At 43.1% G+C, this 25,150-nt stretch overlaps 1 protein-coding gene across 1 annotated transcript in view; it reads left to right on the forward strand.

The window, feature by feature from the left end:
• MSN (moesin) overlaps positions 1-25,150 on the forward strand; it is a 68,417-nt gene that overhangs the window by 40,615 nt on the left and 2,652 nt on the right. The window contains exons 3-12 of the mRNA XM_058536028.1: positions 8,892-8,987; positions 14,150-14,424; positions 16,020-16,103; positions 16,780-16,926; positions 17,970-18,066; positions 19,787-19,950; positions 22,362-22,492; positions 22,727-22,887; positions 24,284-24,376; positions 24,753-24,977. Of these exons, the coding sequence (XP_058392011.1) occupies positions 8,892-8,987; positions 14,150-14,424; positions 16,020-16,103; positions 16,780-16,926; positions 17,970-18,066; positions 19,787-19,950; positions 22,362-22,492; positions 22,727-22,887; positions 24,284-24,376; positions 24,753-24,977 (1,473 nt within the window). The remainder of the gene's footprint in view (positions 1-8,891; positions 8,988-14,149; positions 14,425-16,019; positions 16,104-16,779; positions 16,927-17,969; positions 18,067-19,786; positions 19,951-22,361; positions 22,493-22,726; positions 22,888-24,283; positions 24,377-24,752; positions 24,978-25,150) is intronic.

Genomic DNA, 25,150 nt, shown 5'->3' on the forward strand with positions numbered 1-25,150 from the left:
GGATGGTCCTGACTAATCCTATCCTTGGCCCTGAACATGGGAGAAAAGAGAAGTGAGCAGGGTATAACTCTGTGCTAGATGCTCTAAAAGTGTTAGCACATGGAGCCTTCCTCTCAACCCTGAAACATGTGAGTGATCTCTTCTCCATTTTAGTGATGAGGCTCAGAAATTAAATAACTTAATTGCACCCAGCCGGTACCTGGCTGGGATTTGAACCCCACATTCTTGTCACTGTACCACATGGCCTCTGTCACATTTTTTTTTTGCTTCCTAGTAGAAGGAAGCCAACTTATTCTCCCTGAAGTAGCGTGCTTTGTGTACATTTCCCTCAAAGGAAATTTGGGACTTAGGACACCACTGAAGGTGAGGAATGCAGTAGGAGGGTACTTTATCTCCTGCAGTAATGCCATGGAGATAATGCTGAAGTGGTCATTCCCATCTCCAACCCAAAGGGGGTCCCTTCACTGTGAATCACCATTATCAGAAAGGATGTGCTATATAATATAATAGCGAGGTGGGGGCCACAGAATCTTTCAGCATTCAAAGACTCTCCAGGGGCCAAGAGAATGTGCCATCTGTGACCAAACTTCCAGGAGGGAAAATGGGGCTACCATTTCCAGAGGCTAGGATCCCTCCAGACAGGCCATTATCCCATTTCCCCACTAGCCTCTGGTGAGGTGGGGGTCTGACATTGTCCAGGATATTGGGACCACATGTCACCTTGATGGATTTTTCAGGCCCTCTCGCTTCCCTTTCTCCTTTGCTCTCTGAGTCCTTCTACTGTCTGAGAACTCCCCCAGAGTTGGGAAAGGGAAGGAAAAAAGATGAAAGAGGTTGTATTCAAATGAGATAATTCTATTCCTATGAATACTCCTGACTGGTGAGGGGAAAGACAAGGAGAGAAAGGAAATGGGGATGATAGGGAGGATGTTTTCCATTCAGATCTCCATGTAAAAGGAAGGAAGGGATGGCTAGAAATCTGAAGACAGCTTGGCCATGCCCCCCAATCCCTGATGTCACATGACAGAGTGGGAAAATTGTTGTCTATGGATAGTACAGATGAGAATTAACATTTGTCTAGCACTAACTGTATACCAGGTACTGTGACAGGCATTTTGTATACCATATCATTTGACTATCTCAAAGCCCTGTGAGTGCAGGAATTAGTACTGGCTTCATTTTACAGATGAGTTAACAAAATCTTCATTTTTTTTAGCTAGGCCTTAAGAAAATCATTGAATCTCTCTGGGTTGGTATGCTCATCCAAAAAAAAAAAGTGGGTCTAATACCTACTTCACAGGCTTTATGTGAAGTTATGAAGAGTGTATTATTTATATCTCACTCATTATTCAAAAAGAAACTTGTTATGGTGGTTTATAAGGATACAAGGATATAAAATCCAAAAGGATAAATTAGAAATAGATGAGAAAGACAATAAGAAAATACCAATAGGGAAGCAAGTTTTATGTGAACCATCCAGCATGTAGTAGAGATGTAATAAATGATAGCTCCTAAATGCCATGACATTTTCTGTCTTGTAAATCAGCTAGAGTTGGGAGATGGGCTTGAAGATCCTCAGAGTATCTAACTTTGGATTTAGCTGGAACTTGCTTCTTCTCTGGAGTTTGTTTTGTTTTGAATGGTGTAAGTAATCATTGGTATTTAATTTGTGAAAGTACAAATTAGTCAGGGGAACATTTAAACACACATTTACAACAATTAGTGTGCCAACATTCACATAGCTTGCAAGTGATTACGATGCTAGTCTGGAATGACTGAATGCATTTTGATTATATTAATGTTTTGAATTCTCCCTTTGCATGCAGGTTTTATATTGGAGAGCTTTTAAAAGGACAGCCTGGTGAAGTCAAAAGGGCACTAGATGGAAAGTTAGAAACCTTGGGCCCTAGGGCTGGCTCTACCACTAATTCTCCTTACACAAACCTTTCCCCTCTTTGGGCCTCCGTTTCCCTATCTGTACAATGTCTAACTGATCTCTTAAATCTGTTTATGTCTCAAAAATTTATCTCTGGCGTTTATTTCTACATTCCATATCTCTTTCTTTCCCATTTTTAACCCCACTATTTGGATTTCAGTTAATCCTTTTCTGTAAAAAGGAAGGAAAGCCCTCATTTGAGTATGATTAGCAGTTGGCATATGCCAGAGTGATGGGGAGCTGGCAGGGAGGACATCTCTTTCTGGGCAGGCATCTTACTATCTCTAGGACTAAAAGGAGAAGGTGTCATCTGATATGTAGGCTGTTACGCCCTTTGCTTCAGACAGCAATATCATTCTAGTGCAGAGTATCAGCCAGTGTGGATTTTATGGTCCAACTGGGAACACGAGGCTCCTTTGGCCTCTACTCAGACTCCTTCCCAGAGCCCTGGTTCTGCACCCCACTCCTCTCAAGCCCAAGCCAAATGACTCCATCCCCTGCCCTAAACCCTGGGGGCTTTGTCCATTTGCATTGGAGGGGATAGCTGTGGAGGGAGAGTAAGACATAATTTAGAGCCCAGGGCAAAAAAATCCTTGGGCAAAGAGATTTATTAGCTTCAAAAAGCCACAAGGCCTGGTAATTCTTTGTTAGTGTTGGTTTGGTTTAAATTCTGTGGGTGTGGTTTTCAGGCAAGCCCAGATGGTAGGGAGCCCTGGCCAGATTGGTGTGCTAGTTCTCAAAACAGCACTCTCGAAACAGTAGTTCCACTACTTCCCAAACAAAGCCCTTGAGAGACTTGAATCTTTCATACTGGTTGGGGAGAGGAAAGGGAGAAAACCAGGAAGTTCATGACTTCCCATCCTGAAAATCAGTGTTGTTTTGAGAAATATCATTTATTGAGCACATACTATGGACTAGCCCTGGCTAGGTGCTTTAATCCTCACAATGATCCTGCCTATGAGAGGTGAAAGAACATACTCTAGGTTATGTAGTTAGTAAGTTGTGATGGAGTTTCAAATATAGCTCTGAGTGCAAAACTATTCTTTTCCCCACTGCACTACTCTGCTTAGGGTGAATGAAGCTGTTCGCCTTGGAGAAGACACAAGAGAAGATGTGTTCTCTGTCTTGAGGTCTCTGAGGGGCTGTGATAGGAAGGAGGCGGCAGTCATGTTCTGTGAGATCAGAAGGGGCAGAACTGGGACCCCATAGGTGAAAACTATAAGGAAAAAAGGTTTGAGCTCAGTCAAGGAATTCCTAGCTCTAGCTCTAGTCTAGCTTTACCTGCCCCCTCCCCTCAAAGTTTTTGAGCTCTAGAAGAGAGACGAAATCTCAGAGCATCCATTCATTTATCTATTTATTGACTGATTCAATATTGACTGAAGGTCTACTGTGTCTTGAGGAGAATCTCTAGACCTATCAAATACCATCTCTGCTCTTAAGGAACTTGAAGTTCCTTACATGTGGAAGTATAAAAAAGTACATGCAACTCTCCTCCCACATAGAATGAAAGAAACACCCTTGAGGCTCAGGTTGTGTATAGAGAATGGGATTTGATGTTAGCCATGGGTTCAAATTCTGTCCTTCTATTTAGCTGTGTGACCTTGGATGGCTCATTTAGCCGCTTAGGACTTTACTTTCCTCAGCAAAATGGTAATCACACTAATCTCAGAGATTTTGTGGTTTTATTTAATCTTCAAATAAGTAAAGTGCCTGGTACATAGCAGGCATTCTAATGTTGGTTGTTCTTATTAAGGGCTAAATAAGTAGGTGGAAATTGCCCTGGGAGTTCAGATAAGGGATCCATGTAATCAGGAAGCTTTTCTGGCTCAGTGAAGTCCTTATGATTTGTGGACTCTGCATTGAAGGCAGCAACCCTTTCTTCTCTTCCATTTTTATTTTATAAAATAACTAACATCTATTATTGTAATAGTAGTATCCCTATCTTATAGATGAGGAACTGAGGCGTAGAGGGGGGAAAAGACCTGTTTAAGGTCAGATAGCTAGGAAGTAGTATAGTGCTTGAACCAAGGCATATAGCATTTCCAATTTTCCCAGTGCCTTTGGTCAGCTATCTCCTCTGTGACCTCCCCTTTCTTTGCCTGTTCCCATTCTGAGTGAAAAAAAAGTTTAGTCCCTAAACTTAGAACCCTAGCTGAGTGTGTTCTGTGTTATAGAGCAGGCAGCCACTTAAGCACAGGCAGTGGAGTAGCAGAAGCAGCAATGGTGGCAGTCCCTCCTAGAACTTTCCAATTGTGCATTGATTTGATTTCACATGGGTAGCTGACATTGCTGCCAAGCCTGTAATGGGATCTCAGTGGGCCACAGATGTTTGGGCTTTGACGCAGTTTTGCACATAATTTCTCATGCAGTTTTCCTCTTGAGGCTCCAGCCTTGCTTCCTGATCCTGCTTTGGGCTTCTGAAGTACCTGATTATGTCACTAGTTTGTTTACTCAGATAGATGTATGGGGGATTTGGGGAGGGGAGCTCTGAGCTCTGGAATTGACCTGATCTCCCCTCCCCTCCATAGACCTCAGACGTAGGCAGCCTTCACATGCAAAAGAGAGGCAAAAGGGGGTTCTTTGTTACATCCAGATGCCCCTGGCAATTAGTAAGGATTTTCTCAGAGGCAAATCTCTTCCCTTCACTGGACCCCAGTTTTCCAGTTTATGCTGCTTGGACCCTATAATGCACCACAGTCTGTTTTGGAGGTTTGTATAGCGTGGCTGAGGAGAATCCATGCCAGTGTCTTACAAACTGAAGTGCTGGTCCCTCTAGGTGTATGTGGCAGATTCTAGGAGGTACACAGAGCTGCGGGATGAATGTGATTTAGTATATTGGAGCATCAATTTTACTTGTAGATGTTATTTATTTCATTATTAAAACATAGATACTTAAGGGCCGGCCCCATGGCTCAGAGGTTAAGTGCGCGCACTCCGCTGCTGGCGGCCTGGGTTCGGATCCCGGGCGCAAACTGACGCACCGCTTCTCCGGCTATGCTGAGGCCGCGTCCCATGTACAGCAGCTGGAAGGATGTGCAGCTATGACATAGAACTATCTACTGGGGCTTTGGGGGAAAAATAAATAAATAAAATTAAAAAAAAAAAAGAATTGTGAGGATTAGAAGTAATGTATAGAAGTTCTCTGTGCTTAGCACATAGTGGGTGGACAATAAAATGTACGCAACATTATTTAGAATTGTATTCTGTAATAAAAAAAAAACATAGATACTTAAGAAGTAGAATGTAAAATTTGCACAAATGATTAAGATTAAACCTGGGCTTCAAAGAAATTCTTGCTTGCAGCCATCTACTGCTACTCCCCCCACCCCCTACCATGTCCCTGGGTATATGCATTCATTATTTTCTGCTGCTGAAGGATTTATTCCAAGACAGCTTTGAGAAATACTAGCTCAGGCCCAATGAGTTGGCTGTCTGGGGTCAAAGGGAACCAAATAATTTTCTTCTCAGGAATAGAGTCATTTCTCAGAGTGGAATAGTAAAGATCCTAGTCACTGGAGCCATGGATATTGTTCGTACAACCAGGACCTAAATACTCTCTCTCACTAGAAAATGAAGTTTCTCATTACTCTGGAGTGGAGATCTCAGCTGGAAGCAAAGCTGGAAAGGCAAAGACTTGGAAATGGGTCCAAGAGTTGCCTGATGAAATAATTCCCAGCACCCTGTGGACCTTAATTGGAGATTTCCTTATAACCTGGGGTCCAGGGGTCATCTGTTTTATCCTTTGTTCTTTTTCAGTATCAATTCTGACTTCAGACCATATTTCCTTCCCCCCACACCCTCACTTCCTCACTTTGGGACTTTGGTGGCAGCTGAGAGACATTGCTCATCTCTCCAAGCCCTGGAGCCTAAGGAAATGGAAAATTTATATGCATCTGATTTCTCTATGTTTATAAGGGAAGAGGCAGTGCTCAGAGAGATTAAAATTCCCTACTGATCCTGAAATCTTTCTTTTGATATCGCTTTAGCTGTTACTTTGTCCAATTTTTCCTCAGATACTCTAGATCCTGGAACTATTTATTTTGGTTCCCGTGATCCTCTTTTCATCACACCCCTACCCATCCCACTAGTGAAACAGACAATATGGTACAAAAAAGGCTAAGGAGCTCACTGCTGGGACCTCTGGGACTGGCTGCCTAGTCTGTGCCTGCTTCACTCCCTTTTAGTTCTGGGGTCTCTGAGCCTCTATAGCTGGGCTGTTGGTACAGACAAAGACCAGTTGCTGCTCTACCAGTTCTGTTCCCAGTTAGCGTGCCCCCCGCCCCCCCCCCAGCCCTGCACCATGAGCTAGCATCCTGGCCTTAATGGTCCATCTTCAGCATCTTCAGTGGGTCTCTGTCTCCTGGGACTGGATTGTTTCTTGGAACTTCTTCCCACCAGTTGCATCTGGATACACTATTCTTCTGCAACCCTGTGGAAAATTATTAGAACTGTTAATTGGGCCCTGTGTTAGATCTAGGATGAGGTAAGTGGTGCTTTAAAAAATCTTTCCTGGGCCGGCCCCGTGGCTTAGTGGTTAAGTGAGCGCGCTCCGCTGCTGGCGACCCGGGTTCGGATCCCGGGCTCGCACCGACGCGCTGCTTCTCTGGCCATGCTGAGGCCGCGTCCCACATGCAGCAACTGGAAGGATGTGCGGCTGTGACACACAACTATCTACTGGGGCTTTGGGGGGAAAAATAAATAAATAAAATCAAAAAGAAAAAAAAAATCTTTCCTGTCCATATCCTCCCCTGCTGTCCTCTGCAAAAAAGCCAATATTGCATTTCAACATGAATATTTTATATTCTCCATCTAAAACCTGCTGGCAATTCCTAGTGCCTATTGACTTAGACTCAAGGACTCACCTTTTCATTGAATCCTGGAAGTCTTTTCATCTTTCCTCACACCCCCACCCCATTTATCTTTTCTAAATATGCTGCTAGTTACCCAAGTCAGCAAGAGGTAGGTGGGAAATCGGATTGTATTTCTTAGTCATTTGCAAATAACCTAATTAGTAGAATGATAGAACTTGAGAGAATAAAGAAGCCATTTTAGCCATACTACTTGTAGTATATGGGGAATCTGAATAGATGGGGAAGCTGAGGCCCAGAGAGGGAACTGTAATGCCTTAAGATCGCACAGCAAGTTGGAGACGGAAGTGAAACTTTTGCTCAGGTTTTCTGATACCTGAATCAAGCTGTGAAAGAAGGGTGACCACTATGCATACTCCAGTGAGCAATAAAGGTTGATGACTTGGGGATCTGGCTTCTCTCCGAAATGGTTGTTGACTGAGCCTAGTGGGAAAGCCAGGGACCATATTTAGATGAAGAGGCAGTCAAAGTTTTATTATTTGACTGGGATATCTGGGGCAAAAGAGAGACAAGGCAGTTAGTCACTTGAGAAGTCCAGGGCTCCTAAGCTCCTATGAGCCCTTGGCATTAGGAGATAGCATGCTAGAGAAGAAGGGATACAGGTGTTGAATTCTACATCTGTAGATGTAGAATTCAATACATCTACATTCTGATACATCAGAATTCTAGTCTCGACTCTACAATTTTAGACAGGTTGCCTCTCTAAGCCTTAGTTTCCTCATTTATAAAATGAAGATAATAGCTATCTCAGGGTTATTCAGTGTTCAGTACCTGGCGTATAATAGATACTTAATAAATATGACCTACTTTTTCCTTGGGACCTCTGAAGCTCTATATTGTAAGCTCTGGGAGAGACTATGGGGTCTGGCTTTGGATACATAGTAGAAACTTTATGGATACAATGGAGGGCTGTGTGCGTGTGTGTGTGTGTGTGTGTGTGTGTGTGTGTGTAGGGGAGATAATGATTTATTCACAGAGAAGGATATCAGCAACACTGGGTTCTTGTTCCCCGTTTCTACGTTTCTATCTCTAGGTAAATTTCTTCACCTTATCCCCCCACCTCCAACCCCCCCCCCCCAAAAAAAAGTAAAGGTAAAGACTGCCTGATGCCAGCGTGACCACATTAGGATGTGGCTCAGCTTCATTGCCTCCATCCCCAGTGGTGGGCATGCTGGAGATGAGCCACCAGCCAGAACCATTAACATGCTAATGTCAGAGACTGGAAAACAGATCCCGTCTGTCTTCTCCTGGCTGGCCTCCCTTGCCTGCCCACTGCTCAGCCAAGAGGCCCAGAACACCAGGGGGCCCCTCAGCTACTACACTGAGGTACTCACCCTGTTTCCACCCTCATTCCCGCTCTCAATCTGTGTGAGTGGTAAGGAGAATCATGACTGGGCTCTCTAATCAGGGCAGGAAAGATGCATTTCAGCCCCCAGGCATAGCATTGCTTTGGGGTATATAGATACCACAGTCCCTGCTTTGTCTCCTCAAACATTCTTTCTTGGGGCATCTTAAATGGGACTCAGTCTGAAGGATGTGGGCATTATTGCTAGTTGCTAAAGATAAAGGTGCAACCCAGGAGAACAAGATGCAGGAGTTAAGCCAACAATCTTTACCTTTAGCCTTTAATCCATCCTGGGAGTGGGAAGCTGCATGGCATAATAAAGGGATGGAGGTGGCGGAAAGGACTGGATTTGAATGCGTTTGGAGTCAAATAGACCTAACACTGCTACTCACTACCTGAACCTTCACTTCTCTGAACCTTACTTTAACTGTCTGTAAAATGGGCTTAATTGTAATTAGATAATAGAGCTATTGTGAAAATTAAAGGAGATAATGGATATAAAGTTATTGATGTGTGGTAGTGCTCATAAGTAATAGATTCATTCCCTACCTCATCAGAAGTACTTTGTGCAGAGAGATGCTGACATCAATTCTTGACTGCTGCCCAGATGTATTTTCTTGCCATACCCTGGGCACCTTATGTCCTTTAAGGTCAGGGGCCATGTTGGCTTCACTTTTGTGTTTTCTGTGCCTGGCACAGGATAGACATTCAATCAACGATTGTTTTATGTTTTCTCTTCTAGGTGGTGAAAACTATTGGCCTAAGGGAAGTTTGGTTCTTTGGTCTGCAATACCAGGACACTAAGGGTTTCTCCACTTGGCTGAAACTCAATAAGAAGGTAACTGCTTACCTACTATTGGGTTTGGAATTCATTCATCCACCAGATCTTGCTCAGGAGGGTAACATGTGCTAGCTGACAAATCCAGGGCACCTAGAGCTGTGTTTTTCACTGGGTGGTCTGTTGATCACTGGATCAGAATAAGGGCAGAGGACTCAGCCGAGGTGAAGCTCCAGCTCTGTCTCCACTTTGACTTCTAACAGCAAGAATGGCCAGTGTCCAAAGAAGAAGGGACCCTACTAGGAGCTCTGTCTTGAACTTTGACTTATTTTAGACCACAGCCATTAGTGGTTCTTCAAGAGGGGATTTGTATCTTTTTTTTCTTTCTAAATTCAAGGACTTTAGGAGATTTGTTAAAAAGAGAGCCACAGACTCTTGAGCAGGAAAGAATCTTGAAGATCTCATGATCTTATCTTGTCCCTTCCCCCACCTGTCAACTGATGCCTGAACCCCATGCAGATGCTTCCTTCTTTCTTGATTTTCTATCTCAATTGATCTCTAAATGGGATAATTTGAGTATAGGTCCATTCAAGCTGTCCACCTCCAAGCAGCATGTCTGCAGAAACATGGTGGCCCTCCATCTCAGTATACTCAAACTGGCTAACTTTGTCCTTGGAGGTCTCCATACTGTCTTATGGCTTGTTTCCCTGATTGTGTGTAGGAGACGGGTGCCTTACCTTCTGCTGGCAGAGTCTTGCTTTCCCAAAGAGTAGAGACTTTTGCTGGACAAATGTGGACTGTTAGGAGCCAATTTCAGGCCTTAAAAAACAATCTAGTTTGTGCTCTTGTCTAGCCAATTCCCAGCCTCAGCCATGTATCCTGGTCTTTACTTTGCTAATTTGTGGTGTTGGGGGAGCCTTAAAGGAAGAGCTTTCTCCAATCAAAAGATACAGAGTGGCAGGATGGATTAAAAAGCAAGATCCAACAATATGCTGCCTCCAGGAAACACATCTCAGCTATAAAGACAAGCACAGGCTCAGAGTGAAAGGATGGAAGACAATACTCCAAGCTAATGGCAAACAAAAGAAAGCAGGTGTTGCCATACTCATATCAGACAAAGTAGACTTCAAGATAAAACAGGTTAAGAGAGGCAAAGAAGGGAAATATATAATGATAAAAGGGACACTCCACCAAGAAGACATATCACTTATAAATATATATGCACCCAACATAGGGGCACCAATGTACATAAAGCAACTATTAACAAACCTAAAAGGAGACATTAACAACAACACAATAATAGTAGGGGATCTTAATACCCCACTTACATCAATGGATAGATCATTCAGACAAAAAGTCAATAAAGAAATAATGGACTTAAATGAAAAACTGGACAAGATGGACCTAGTAAACATATACAGAGCACTCCATCCAAAAACAGCTGATTACACATTCTTCTCAAGCACGCATGGAACATTCTCAAGGATAGACCATATGTTGGGAAACAAAGCAAGCCTCAATAAATTTAAGAAGATTGAAATCATAACAAGCATCTTTTCAGACCTTAATGCTATGAAACTGGAAATCAAGCATGAAAAAAAACCTGGGAAAGTGACAAAAATGTGGAGATTAAACAACATGCTACTGAACAACCAATGGATCATTGATGAAATTAAAGGAGAAATCAAAAACTATCTGGAAAAAAACGAAAATGAAAATATGCCATACCAAATCATATGGAATGCAGCAAAAGCGGTCCTGAGAGGGAAACTCATAGCAATACAAGCCAACCTTAACAGACAAGAAAAAGCCCAAATAAGCAACCTTAAATTACAGCTAACAGAACTAGAAAAAGAAGAACAAATAAAGCCCAAAGTCAGCAGAAGGAGACAAATAATAAAAATCAGAGCAGAAATAAATGAAATTGAGGCCAAAAAAACAGTAGAAAGGATTAATGAAACAAAGAGTTGGTTCTTTGAGAAGATAAACAAAATTGACAGACCCTTAGCCAGATGTACTAAGAAAAAAAGAGAAAAGCCTCAAGTAAATAAAATCAGGAATGAAAGAGGAGAAATTACAATGAATACCATGGAAATACAAAGCATTATAAGAGAATACTATGAGAAATTATATGCCAACAAATTGGACAATCTAGAAGAAATGGAGAAATTCTTACACTCATACAACCTCCCAAAACTGAACCAAGAAGAAATGGAGAATCTGAATAGACCAATCATAAGTAAAGAGGTTGAAATAGTAATCAAAAACCTCCCAAAAAGTAAAAGTTCAGGAGCAAATGGCTTCTCCGGTGAATTTTACCAAACATTCAAAGAAGATTTAATACTCATCCTTCTCAAACTATTCCAAAATAGAGGAAGATGGAACACTTCCTAACTCATTCTATGAGGCCAACATCACCCTGATACCAAAGCCAGACAAAGACAATACAAAGAAGGAAAATTACAGGCCAGTATTGCTGATGAACATAGATGCAAAAATCCTCAACAAAATATTGGCAAACCGAATACAGCAATACATTAAAAAGATCATACACCATGATCAAGTGGGATTTATACCAGGGATGCAAGGATGGTTCAACATTTGCAAATCAGAACCATGATTTGGTTGATGTGGTGTATCACCAAAACGTGATGCACCACATCAACAAAACAAAGAATAAAAACCACATGGTCATCTCAATAGATGCAGAGAAGGCATTTGACAAGATACAACATCCATTTATGATAAAATCTCTCAACAAAATGGTCATAGAGGGAAAGTACCTCAACATAATAAAGGCTATTTATGACAAACCCACAGCCAACATCATACTCAATGGGTAAAGACTGAAAGCCATTCCTCTGAGAACAGGAACGAGGCATGGCTGCCCACTCTCACCACTCCTATTCAACATAGTACTGGAGGTTTTGGCCAGAGCAATTAGGCAAGAAAAAGGAATAAAAGGAATCCAAATAGGCAACGAAGAAGTGAAACTCTCACTATTTGCAGATGACATGATTTTATATATAGAAAACCCTAAAGAATCCATTGGAAAACTGGTAGAAATATTCAACAACTACAGCAAAGTCACAGAGTACAAAATCAATCTACAAAAATCAGTTGCATTTCTCTATGCTAATAACGAACTTACAGAAAGAGAGCTCAAAAAGATAATACCATTTACAATGGCATCAAAAAGTATAAAATATCTAGGAATAAATCTTACCAAGGAGGTGAAAGACCTATACAATGAAAACTACAAGACATTATTGAAAGAAATTGATGATGAAATGGAAAGACATCCCATGCACATGGATTGGAAGAATAAACAGAGTTAAAATGTCTATATTACCTAAAGCAATCTACAGATTCAATGCAATCCCAATCAGAATCCCAATAACATTCTTCACGGAAATAGAAGGAAGAATCCTAAAATTCATATGGGGCAACAAAAGACCCCGAATAGCTAAAGTAATCCTAAGCAAAAAGAACAAAGCTAGAGTCATCACAATCCCTGACTTCAAAACATACTACAAAGCAATAGTAATCAAAACAGCATGGTACTGGTAGAAAAACAGACACACAGATCAATGGAACAGAATTGAAGCCCAGAAATAAAACCACACATATACGGACAGCTAATTTTCAACAAAGGAGCTAAGAATATATAATGGAGAAAGGAAAGTCTCTTCAATAAATGGTGTTGGGAAAACTGGACAGCCACTTGCAAAAGAATGAAAGTGGACCATCTGCTATCACGATTCACAAAAATTAACTGAAAATGGATCAAAAACCTGAAGGTGAGACCTGAAATTATAAAACTTATAGAAGAAAATATAGGCAACACACTATTTGACATTGGTCATAAAGGCATCTTTTCGGATGACATGCCTACCCAGACTAGGGAAACTAAAGAAAAAATAAGCAAGTGGGACTTTATCAGATTAAAGAGCTTCTACAAGACAAACGAAACCAGAATCAAGATGAACAGACAACCCACTAGCTGGGTGAAAATATTTGCAAAACATATATCTGACAAGGGTTTAATCTCCATAATATATAAAGAAGTCACACAATTGAACAACAAAAAAACAAACAACCTGATCAAAAAATGGGCAGAGGAAATGAACAGACACTTCTCCAAAGAAGATATCCAGATGGCCAATAGGCACATGAAAAGATGTTCAACATCACTAATCATCAGGGAAATGCAAATCAAAACAACACTAAGATATCACCTCAAGCCCATTAGAATGGCTATAATCACCAAGACAAAAAACAACAAATGTTGGAGAGGATGTGGAGAAACAGGAACCCTCATACACAGCTGGTGGGAATGCAAACTGGTCTATGGAAAACTCTATGGACATTCCTAAAAAAATTAAAAATAGAAATACCCTATGATCCAGCTATCACACTACTGGGAATCTATCCAAAGAACCTGAAATCAACAATCCAAAGAGGCTTATGCACCCCTATGTTCATTGCAGCATTATTCAATATAGCCAAGAAGTGGAAGCAACCTGAGTGTCCCTCGACTAATGATTGGATCAAGAAGATGTGGAATATATATATACAATGGAATACTACTCAGCCATAAAAAAAAGACAAAATCGTCCCATTTGCAACAACATGGATGGGCCTGGAGGGTATTATGTTAAGTGAAATAAGCCAGAAAGAGAAAGGTAAACACTGTATGATCTCTCATATGTGGAATATAAACCAACACATGGACAGAGAAAAGTGTATTGTGGTTACCAGGGGCAATGAGTGTAGGGCGTGGGCACAAGGGGTGAAGGGAGACATACATATCGTGATGGACAAACAAAAATATATAACCCAAAATTTCACAATGTTATAAACTATTAAAACATCAATTAAAAACAAAAACAAAATAAAACAACAGGAGCTTTCTTAAGCCTACTCTCAGAATTCGGGGCAGTTGGACACATTGTGAGATGCTGGGGGCTTGAGGGCTTATGACTATCAGTGGGTGTTAGGTCATTTCAGGAAGAAATCCCCAATAGGAAACAATTATGGATGTGGGATTGGGTCCCCAATGAAAGTAATATATCTCTTTTCTGAATTACCAGGAGAGTTGCCACCCAGCTCTTTCAGATTACCCAAATTGATAACTTTTCAGTGTCTTCTCCCCATCATACAGCCACTCCCCCACCCCCAAAATCTATTTTTTGAGAACGTATAACCCCTATTGCTCCCAGGTGACTGCCCAGGATGTGCGGAAGGAAAGTCCTCTGCTCTTCAAGTTCCGGGCCAAGTTCTACCCTGAGGATGTATCCGAAGAATTGATCCAGGATATCACACAGCGCCTGTTCTTCCTGCAAGTGAAGGAGGGCATTCTCAATGATGATATTTACTGTCCACCTGAGACTGCTGTGCTGCTGGCCTCCTATGCTGTCCAGTCCAAGTATGGCGACTTCAATAAGGAAGTCCACAAGTCTGGCTACTTGGCCGGGGACAAGTTGCTGCCACAGAGGTAAGGTGGTGCCCAGGCCATCTGCCCTGGCTAGAGGGGACTGCAGCCCAAGGCTGACTGATTCCTATTACACAGGGGCTGCCAGATCTGTTCCTTTCCACTACAATCTGTCTGAAGACCATGTTATGCTGCTCAGAGAAATGTATTTGCATATGGCACCATACCCTATTGTTTCTCTGGCTCTCAAAATAAGAAGCTTTTTTTCCCCTCTGTTTGCCTGATTACAGAACTTCATTACCCTGGAAACAGGTGCTTATACAGAGAACCAGAGATGGATGGATTTTCTCCCCCACCCCTCACATTCCATTTTCTCAATCCTTTTCACTGATTTAGACCTCTTATATCAGAAGTTCCCAGGAGAGAGAGAGAAATACATAAGCCAGGGATGTGGGGAGCTCAAAATAGTCTTTTAATATTGATAACCAGTGTACAGAGCTTTCTGCCTTTGTAAACTTCAAAGTTGAGCACTCTCAAACACTCATTATTTTTGTTTTATCATCACTACTAAATGATGGCATTATCATTATTTCCTGGCTAAAGAAATAGAGGTGCAGAGGTGGTTGCTCTCTTGCCCAATCTCCCACAGCTCATTTGAGGCAGAGCCAGATCTGGAATCTTAGTCTCTTGATTTTTTTAACCCTGGGTTTTTATCCACTGTATCCACTGGCCATTTTCATAGGCTTTTGGATTGGAAGGAAAAGTTCTGCTTCATCCTGGGAGACTCAGTCCCATTGGAACTGTGGCATATGCATAACTCACCTGGAGGTATTAGGGATAGTGGTTGTGCCCTGGGACTCTACCTGAGTCGCTGCTATTATGTCTGAGATGGCATATTTAAAACAAGCCAGGGAGCTGGCCCAGTGGCGTAGTGGTTAAGTTTGCATGCTCCACTTCGGCAGCCCGAGGTTCGCAGGTTCGAATCCTGGGCATAGACCGGCGCACTGCTCATCAAGCCATGCTGTGGTGGCGTCCCACATACAAAATAGAGGAAGATGAGCACAGGGTTTAGCTCAGAGCCAATCTTCCTCACCAAAAAAAAATAATAATAATAATAATAAAATTAAAAAAATAAAACAAGCCTTATGATCTAGTAGATCTGGGAGGTTGAACCAGTTAGTTTCTCCCAAAGCCATTTGGGCTCAGTTGTCTGTTCTGTATCCACAGGCTGTAATCTCATCCCTGAGCAATATTCTCACAAATACGAACTGTTGGTCCCACAAGGATTAGGAGACAGTGTCCATGCCTCTGTGAGGCCCAACCCTATTCTTAGTCCCACAAGTCAGCACAGACTTGATACATTACTGCTCTGCTTGGGGACCATAGCACGCTATTGGATTTTCTGGTTAAAGGTACAAAAGAAGGTGTTCCCATTGTCTTTCTTGGTCATCCATTTTTGTCTCTATCCTACCTCTCAGGCAGTTTTCTACATCTAATTAATACCTCCTGCTATAATTTCAGTCTGCTTCCAGTGTGACCTCAGTGGGCTGACTCCACGTCCTGTTTGTATCAACCCCTTAGAGAGCTAAGTGGGTTTCCATTTACACTTACATTTGGGCTTTGTGCTTTAAACTACTCACTACCCATTGTCTTTCTAGGGTCCTGGAGCAGCACAAACTCAACAAGGACCAGTGGGAGGAGCGGATCCAAGTGTGGCATGAGGAGCACCGGGGCATGCTCAGGTAAGCCCAACCTACCAACTGTGAGCTCTTACAGGGAGAATAAGAGTTGGTTCTGGGGAGAGAAGAGGTAAAGGACGAGGGACACTGGAGCATGTTGGAGAGAGAGGGACAGGAGTGTAGTTTACAGAGGAAATTAGAGATAGAGGGCAAATCAGGACCATTATAAAGCTGTGTTTTCTGTGAATGATGGCGACTGATAGTGCAAATAGTTTAGACCATAAAGAAATGGAGGGGACCCCAGGATCCATAGGGAGCTTCTGGGTCACCAGGGGCTCCTCCCCAAGAGATAAATGGGGAAGGAACTCTAAATATGGCAAACCATTGGGTAGTTGTCTAGTTGAGGAACAAATCTTATTATTTTGCCATCACCACTCCATCTGGGCTCTGCTAAGAATGTGCCTGTCTAAGAGGATTCTATGGCAGCTAACATGTGAGAGGCCAGCAAGGGTCAGCTCACCCTTATTCCCCTTGGGAACCTCGAACCTTAGGCTCCTGCCAGCAAGTTTTTCTTATGAAAAGTCATGTTGTGCTCTGTTTGTCACCATCTACTTACTTTCCATCCTTTTCCCATCCTTCAAGGCAAAATCCTTGTCAGAACTGCAAAGCAGGTAGGCTTTCTATCTCCCTGAGTCTGATTCACAGGCTCCCGCCTATAACCCCCCATTCTGTTGTTTAGGGAGGATGCTGTCCTGGAGTATCTGAAGATTGCCCAAGACCTGGAGATGTATGGTGTGAACTACTTCAGCATCAAGAACAAGAAAGGCTCAGAGCTGTGGCTGGGAGTGGATGCCCTGGGTCTCAACATTTATGAGCAGAATGACAGGTATAGCTCAGAACTCTTAGTTTATTTGGGCCACTCAGACACCTAGGGCTCACCAGGGAGTAGGACTGTACCTCCTGAGTCCCACCTGGGTAGTTTGTTTCCTACCTAGTTTAGACCAGTCCGGATGATTGCACAACCTCCCTTAGGCCTCTAAATCTTGCATTGACTACACTTGCATTGCCCACTATAGTAGCCACTGGCCACATGTGGCTATTGAGCACTTGAGGTATGGCTACTATGAATTGAGGTGTGCTGTAACTGTAAATTACACACTGGACTTTGAAGAGTTAATGTGAAAATTAACTCTTAACAGAATGTAAAAGGTTTCATTAATATTTTTTAAAATATTGATTTACACATTCAAATGATAGTATTTTGGATCTCCTGGGTTAAATGAACTGTTATAGTTAATTCCACTTATTTCTTTTTACTTATTTTCGTGTAGCTACTAGAAAATTTAAAATTGCATGTGTGGCTTTCATTATATTTCTATTGGACAGCACTGGCCTAGAACTTACCTTGTGAAGAGTTGTAATTAATCCCACTTCCATATGATGATTAAGTGCCATTTGGCCTATAATCCCTCTTACTACAGCCTTATCTCACTTGCTTATTTTGTTTCTTGGTCTGCTCTTAGTGATGATGAAGATCAGTATATTATTGTTCCCTGTAACTTCTGAATCTTGGAGCTTATTATTTACCTTCTCCCCAACTTTTACAACTTTGGGTGGAAGAGTCCCAGTTAAGTAGGGCTGGAGATTCTTGTGAGAGATTGTTTCAAGGTCCATGCCTCAACAAAAAATACAGTAAAACACACCTCAGAGATTAGGACAAGGAATAATATTTCAACTGTGGTATCAGGAGGTTCTTTGTGCACCCTAAATGCTGGCAACTGACCTGGTGGCATGTGATGACACTGGCTGAGATGGCAATGAATCTACCTCCTTAAAGAAGAAGTTGATGGGGAGTAGGGCAAGGCAGCGACCTTCTATGTCCTTCTTGTCTTGCCCCTGTCCTGATGTTCTTGATCTCCATTTCTACAGACTGACTCCCAAGATAGGCTTCCCCTGGAGTGAAATCAGGAACATCTCTTTCAATGACAAGAAATTTGTCATCAAGCCCATTGACAAAAAAGCCCCGGTAAGTGACTCCTCCCATTGGCCAAGACAGGTACCCACCAAGACCTGGATAATGCTAGGAGCAATCATGTTGTTGTATTTTTCTGTCGCTTTTCTGGCTTGCTTTTTTTTTGATGTGAGTGGGAATGGGAGGCACAAAAGGAGATTGGCGATGGAAGGGGATGTTGATGGGAAAAATTGCCAGGAGACATCCTATACCTGGTACCACCCTGCTACGTGTGTCTCAGGAGAAACATGGATGAGGGAGAGCCACAGGCAGTCTAAGTGCTGCCTCTTAGCCATTGTCTTCTGATGCCCTGAAGCTCTGGAGTGGAAACAGATCACATCTTATCTTTTAAAGCCTCTAGGCCCCAGAAAGTAGAAACTGTTCACGGACTTGATTTATCTTTAATTGTGGAGAAAAGACAGAGCCAGTAGCAGTTCAGATCCCAAGATGATCCTCCAAACTTGCTTTTTGGTATAACTTTGCTGCTGTCCTCTCAAGACTTTTTTCCGGAGCAACCCAAGAACAAGAAAATGCTTTGGGTCCAGTCATTCCTCTAACATGCTACACTTTTCACCTACTCATTGCCTGTGGCTGAGAAAACCAGAAAGCTAGTGATTGAGAGTAAGTTAGAAAATTGAGATGAGAGTCTCCTCTTCTGGTGTACCTTGTGTCTAACAAGGGCCAATGGCCATGCTGAGCCAGACCCTTCTCATGAGGCCTCAGCCATTCTTCTCCAGCCCAGAGGTCTCTGAACTTCCCCTGCTAGGTACTTTATATATGCTGTCTCCTTAAACCCTCAACAACATTGTCAGGTAGGTAGTAGCATACCCATTTTATAACCAATGAAATTGAGGTTCAGAGAGTGGAGTGATTTGCCTAAGATCACACAGCTAAAAGTGGTAGAGCTGAGATTTGAACCTAGGTCATTTGACTACTAGAGTTTGTGCTCCTTCCACTGAACCCCAAGCTATATGAGATGGTAGCAGTTTGGGTTCAGTGACAGAAGAGCTGGTGGTTAGTATATCAGCTGGTGACCTTGGTCAAGTGGTGTTTGTAATAACAAACTCAAACTCACTGGATTTTCTTGTGTGTGTGTTTTTTTTGTTTAACTGCCACTGTGCTCAACTTTCATCAGAAAAAGGTAAGTAACAAAGCCAGCTGAGATCAAGAGCTTATTTACAAAACGACAACAACCAGGACAATTGATGTTCAGGAGGTTTATGTGTTCATATAGGTATTTATAATTTGCCTTATTCAAAAAAGGATTTAAGAGGCTAGGTCTAATATATGCTTTTAGGAGATTACAGAAACAGTCCAGTCACCCATACTGCACTCACCAGGGTATTATGTAGGGATTATTGGGCCACTAAGAGAGGCTCCTGAGACTTAGCATTATCCCTAATTAGCAGATAAAGTTAGTTCCTATCTTTTAACTGGATTGAGAATATTTTAGGATGCTTTTCATAAGCAAAGGTTAAAAGAAATTGTGGTTTGATGGAAAGAGCACTGGTTTCAGAGTCAAGAAGCCTGGGTTCTAGTCCTGGGTCTGCCACTAACCTGCTGTCTGACCCTGAGCAAGTCACTTCACTGCTCTGATAATTAGTTTTCCCATCTGTAACATGAGAAAATTGGGTTAAATAATCTTTTCAGTGCTTTTGGACTTAGCTTTTCAGAAGGCAGAAGCTCACCTACATCTGTCCCTCCAAACTCTTTCCGATTGCTGGTTTCCCACCAGGACTTTGTCTTCTATGCTCCCCGGCTACGGATTAACAAACGGATTTTGGCCCTGTGCATGGGGAACCATGAGCTATACATGCGCCGCCGCAAGCCTGATACTATCGAGGTGCAGCAGATGAAGGCACAGGCCCGGGAGGAGAAGCACCAGAAGCAGATGGAGCGGTAGGTACTATGGAGCTGGAGTGGGGCCAGGGCCAGGGCAAGGAAGCTTCTCAAAGGTGCCAAGCCTGCTACAGGCAGGACATGAAGCCATCCCAGGACTGGGAGAGAGAGAGAGAGAGAGCTGTGCATGGATGACATCCCTTCCATTAAGTCTCAGGCATCCCCGACCCCAGGAAATAGACATCAGAAGCCTAGGATTTCAGAGGCTCATAGGAAGGTGGGGCATTTCATAGTTCCCCATTGTCTATAATACTCATGCCATTGCTCTTTTAGTCAGACTCTGAGTTGCTCCAGGCTATGTGACCAGTATAGTAGCAGTAGCAGAAGGCTCCATGCACATTTAAACCTGGACTTTGTAGGATTTTTTGAGTGGAATTGGGCAGAGCCACCAGAATTTTCCCTACAAAGCCCCTATGTACTGTAGCCCCTTGCTACTCAAAGTGCAACAAGGCTCAGCAGCATCAGCATCAACTTGGGAACTTGTTAGAAAGGCAGGATCTGAGACCCTACCCCAGACCTACTGATTCAGAATCTATATCTTAAGATCTCAGGTGATTTCTCCAGAGAAGATATGCAAATGGACAGTAGGCACGTGAAAACATTCTTAGTCATCAGGGAAATGCAAATCAAAACCACAGTGAGATACCACTTAATACTTACTAATATGGATATAATAAATAAAAACAGAAATAACAGCTGTTGGCAAGGATGTGGAGAAATTGGAACTCATATACATTGCTGGTAGGAATGTAAAATGGCTCAGCTGCTGTGGAAAACAGTCTGGTGGTTCCTCAAAAAGTTAAGCATAGAGTTACCATATGATCCCACAATTCCACTCCTAGGTATGTACACAAAAGAATTGAAAACAGGTGTTCAAACAAGTACATGTACACACATGTTCATAGCAGTGCTATTTATAATAGCAAAAAGGTGGAAACAGCCCAAATGTCCATCAGTGGATGAATGCATAAACAAGTTGTGTAGCCATACAATGGAATATTATTCAGCCATAAAAAGGAGTGAGGTACTGATATATACTACAATGTGGATGAACCTCTAAAACATCACGCTAAGTAAAAGAAATCAGACATAAATTGTATGATACCATTTATATGAAATATCCAGAATAGATCAATCTATAGAGACAGAATGCAGATTGGTGGTTGTCAGGGGCTTGGGGGAAGGGAGAGGGGCAGAAACTGCTTAATGGGTATGGGGTTTTACTTTGGAGTAATGGAAACATTTTGGAACTAGATAGATGTGGTGGTTGCACAACATTGTGAATGTACTAAATGCCATTGAATTGTTTGCTTTAAAATGTTTAATTTTATGTTATGTGAATTTCACCTCAATAAATTATTTAAAAAATAAGATCTCAGGTGATTTCTATATATGTTAAGGTTTGAGAGCATTGTTCTAGTCTGTCATAAAGAATTTGGGACCTCGGAGGCTTCTAATATAGTAGGCTGGAAAATGACTCCATGTATAAGAAGTTAGACACCAAAGTTCACATTTATTCAGAAAAATTAACTGAGATCAGGGGCAGTTTACAGAGCTAGATCTGGCAGGAACCTTCCCTCAAGGACCTCACAATCTAGTAGGAGAAAGAGGAAAAACAGTATATATATAACTGTTCAAATATTGTGTCGTTCATTCACTCAAATATTTATTCAGCAGTGAAAAAAATAGACAAAAATCCCTGTTCTCATGAAGCTGTCATTCTAGTGGGAAGAGACAGACAGAACAAGTAAGCAAATTATACAGTATGTGAGATGGTAAGAAGTGTTATGGACAAAAATAACAGGGAGGATGGATGGGAAGAAGGATAGGCCAAGTATTCAGAGGGCTTAGAGAGAGAAAAGACATCTAGCCAATGGAGAAAAGAAGACCTCCCGGAAGAGGTGCTGGGGCAAGAAAAAACAAATACTTATTCTAGATCGCAACAAATTCTGGGAAAACGGAGCCTAGAGCTGGGCTTCAGAGGGCAGGCAGAGTTAAGCCTGAGGACTGGTGCCCTAGCCATAAAGATCAGCAGACTTAAAGCACAGTATCCCAGAACAGAGCCAAAACTTGTCTCCCTATAACTCCATGAGATAGGGGACTTATTGGGCTTAGGGGAGCAAAGAAGTGACATAGCTAAGGTCACTCTAATGGTTACTCACTGGTTAGTGGCGGAACTGGGAGTCCAAGTTAGATATCCTCACTCTGACAGGGCCCTGAGCATACTGGCCCATATGAGTCTATGATGTGAGGACAAGGATGTGGAGATAAGGGAGAGTAGTCCCAACTCACAAGTCCTGAGTGTGTTGGATGAGTGGGGTCTGAAGGTCTAGGGCCAGAGACCCTTGGAGATCCCAAGGCTTCCATGTGGCCTTGCTATCCTGTTCCATCCCTTCTTTCTCCTTTCTTAGTGCTCTGCTAGAAAATGAGAAGAAGAAGCGTGAGATGGCAGAAAAGGAGAAGGAGAAGATTGAGCGGGAGAAGGAGGAACTGATGGAGAGGCTGAAGCAGATCGAGGAACAGACTAAGAAGGCTCAGCAAGGTGAGGCTTGAAGTCACCTTGGAGACTGGGTTTTCCCAGAACCTGGAGACCCTTCTGCCTCTGCTGCAGACTCAGGCTGTATAATCCAGATGTAGCTATAGAATAGATGAAGTAGGGCAACAGGAAGAGTGCTCAGAGCTTTCTGCCGGTTGTGCCCTGGGGTGAAGCATTTCCAGGAAGGAAGCTAGGTGTCCCTTCTTTCTTCACTACCTTTTCCCCTCCTTTTCTTCTCAGAACTGGAAGAACAGACTCGCAGGGCTCTGGAACTTGAACAGGAGCGGAAGCGTGCCCAGAACGAGGCTGAAAAACTGGCCAAAGAGCGTCAAGAAGCTGAAGAGGCCAAGGAGGCCCTGTTGCAGGCTTCCCAGGACCAGAAGAAGACCCAGGAACAGCTGGTAAAGCTGCAAAATGGACTGGGATTGTGGAACCTGAGTTTTTCCCCCTGTCTGCCTACCTATTCACAGCTACCTCTGCCTGCAGGGCTGGCTCTTTCCAGCAGGGTGCCACTCTACAGGCCTCCCGCAGATTGTTCATTCAGAAGCAAGCTGAGGAGTCACTGGTGTAGCCCAGAAACCTTTACAGTCTTCCCTCATCTTTACTTTTATTCTGCTTTCTTAGCCCTTGAGGATCTGAGCTGATGACCTGACAAAGGCAAGGGAAGGAAGAAAGAAATAAAGAGCTTCACACTTGATTGACTAGCTACTGTGTATTACAAGCTGTGCTAGCAACTTTTCCCTTTTCCTTACTTTATTTCTTCTTCCCAATAACCCTATGGGATTAACCCATATGGGATAATATGCCCAGATAAGGAAATTATGGCTCAGAGAGGTTTAAGAGACTTGCCAAAGGTCACACTTTTCTGTCTCTTTTTTGAAGGATTTGATCCCTAAAATCATATGTAAAACTATATGTCTATGCCTTTTTCAGGGGAGGAGGGTGAGCATCCATACTGTCATCACAATTTCCAAGAGTTCTGTGACTCAGAAGTTAAGAACCTGTGGCCCAAATTCCTTGACATATGCTCTTTCTCTGTACTGTTTGGAGTGGGAGTGCAGGGAACTAAGACCTAATTCTCAGGGGAAGCTTCCTCTGGGAGATTTGCCCAAGTGATAGTGTGCATAAGCTTTTTTCACTTGTTTAGATCACCTTGTGACACTTGAGTATCTTCCCTATGCTTGTCCTGGGAAGAGTCTTAGTGGAGAACTGAGCATTCTAGGATAACAGCGAAGGGTCTGCCACTTCAGGCAGTGACACAGTGATTTCCAAAGCCTTATTGAGGCCCTAACTGTGCAGTGGGCAATACTGAGAGAGGGAGAAGGAGAGGAGACACGGAGAGAGGAGAGGGAGAGGGGTGGGGGAGAGGGAGAGGGGAAAGGGAGAGAAGGAGAGGAATGAGGGAGAGGAAGAGGGAGAGAAATGAGGGAGAGGAAGAAGAAGAGAAATGAGGGGGAAGAAGAGGGAGAGAAATGAGAGGGAGGAAGAGGAAGTGAAATGAGGGAGAGGGTGTGAAATGAAGGAGAGACAGAGATGACATATTGTTTGTCTTCAGTAGGTCTATAGTTTAGGTGGGGAGCTCTGATATACAAGGAAATAATTTGAATTTAATAGGGTGCTATAGTAGATCTGAGAATAGGAGTGGTCCTCCAGGCTTCTTGGAGGAGGTGTGGTGAAAAGAGCGTCCAGGACAGCAAGCAAGGGAGCAGTAGGTTCCCTAGGGGAACTGGGGTTGAAGACACCTGGGCTCCGAGGACCAGAAAGCCCTGCTCTCACGAGCTTCCAATTTATCCATAGGCCTTGGAAATGGCAGAGCTGACAGCTCGGATCTCTCAGCTGGAGATGGCCCGACAGAAGAAGGAGAGTGAGGCTGTGGAATGGCAGCAGAAGGTAAGACACAGTGCCCAGAGCAAAGCATTGTGAGAAGGGGTACCACATACATAGGTTTCAGTTCCCTAGATTCCTTAGGGTTGGGTTCTTTCCCCCTTCTATCCCTCCTTGACAGTGGTCATTATGGGAGAAGGAGGTCAAGGCTTGGGAGAAGGAGGTCAAGGCTTTCTCAGATACTTCCAAGAATTCTACAATATCCCAGGGAAATTGGTACAATTGCTGCCATTGTACAGCTGATGAAACTAAGGATGGGGCAGACGAAGTGACTTGGCCTACCTGGTGCTTGCCTCCTGCTGGGCCTTTCTTGGCACGCATAGGATGCCACAAGTTAGCCTGGTCTGACTGCCAGTCCTTCTCTCCCTCTGTTACTGGACAGGCTCAGATGGTACAAGAAGACTTGGAGAAGACCCGGGCTGAGCTGAAGACTGCCATGAGTACGCCTCATGTGGCGGAGCCTGCTGAGAACGAGCAGGATGAGCAGGATGAGAATGGGGCAGAGGCCAGCGCCGACCTGCGGGCTGATGCCATGGCCAAGGACCGCAGTGAGGAGGAACGTACCACTGAGGCAGAGAAGAATGAGCGTGTGCAGAAGCACCTGAAGGTATCCAGGCAGGGCCAAAGGGTCAAAGAGACCATGTGCATTGACTTAGTAGTCCATGGCCTTCCCTAGGTCATCATGGGGAGATAGGTAGAGGAGCCTATCTCAGTGCTGTATGGGAGCCTGAGCCTTTTTCAAGTGAGAGCTTTAAGGGTAGGCACGCCTCACTTATTAAT

This window comes from Diceros bicornis, chromosome X, assembly GCF_020826845.1.
Source record: "Diceros bicornis minor isolate mBicDic1 chromosome X, mDicBic1.mat.cur, whole genome shotgun sequence".
In the NCBI taxonomy this organism is placed as follows: domain Eukaryota; kingdom Metazoa; phylum Chordata; class Mammalia; order Perissodactyla; family Rhinocerotidae; genus Diceros; species Diceros bicornis.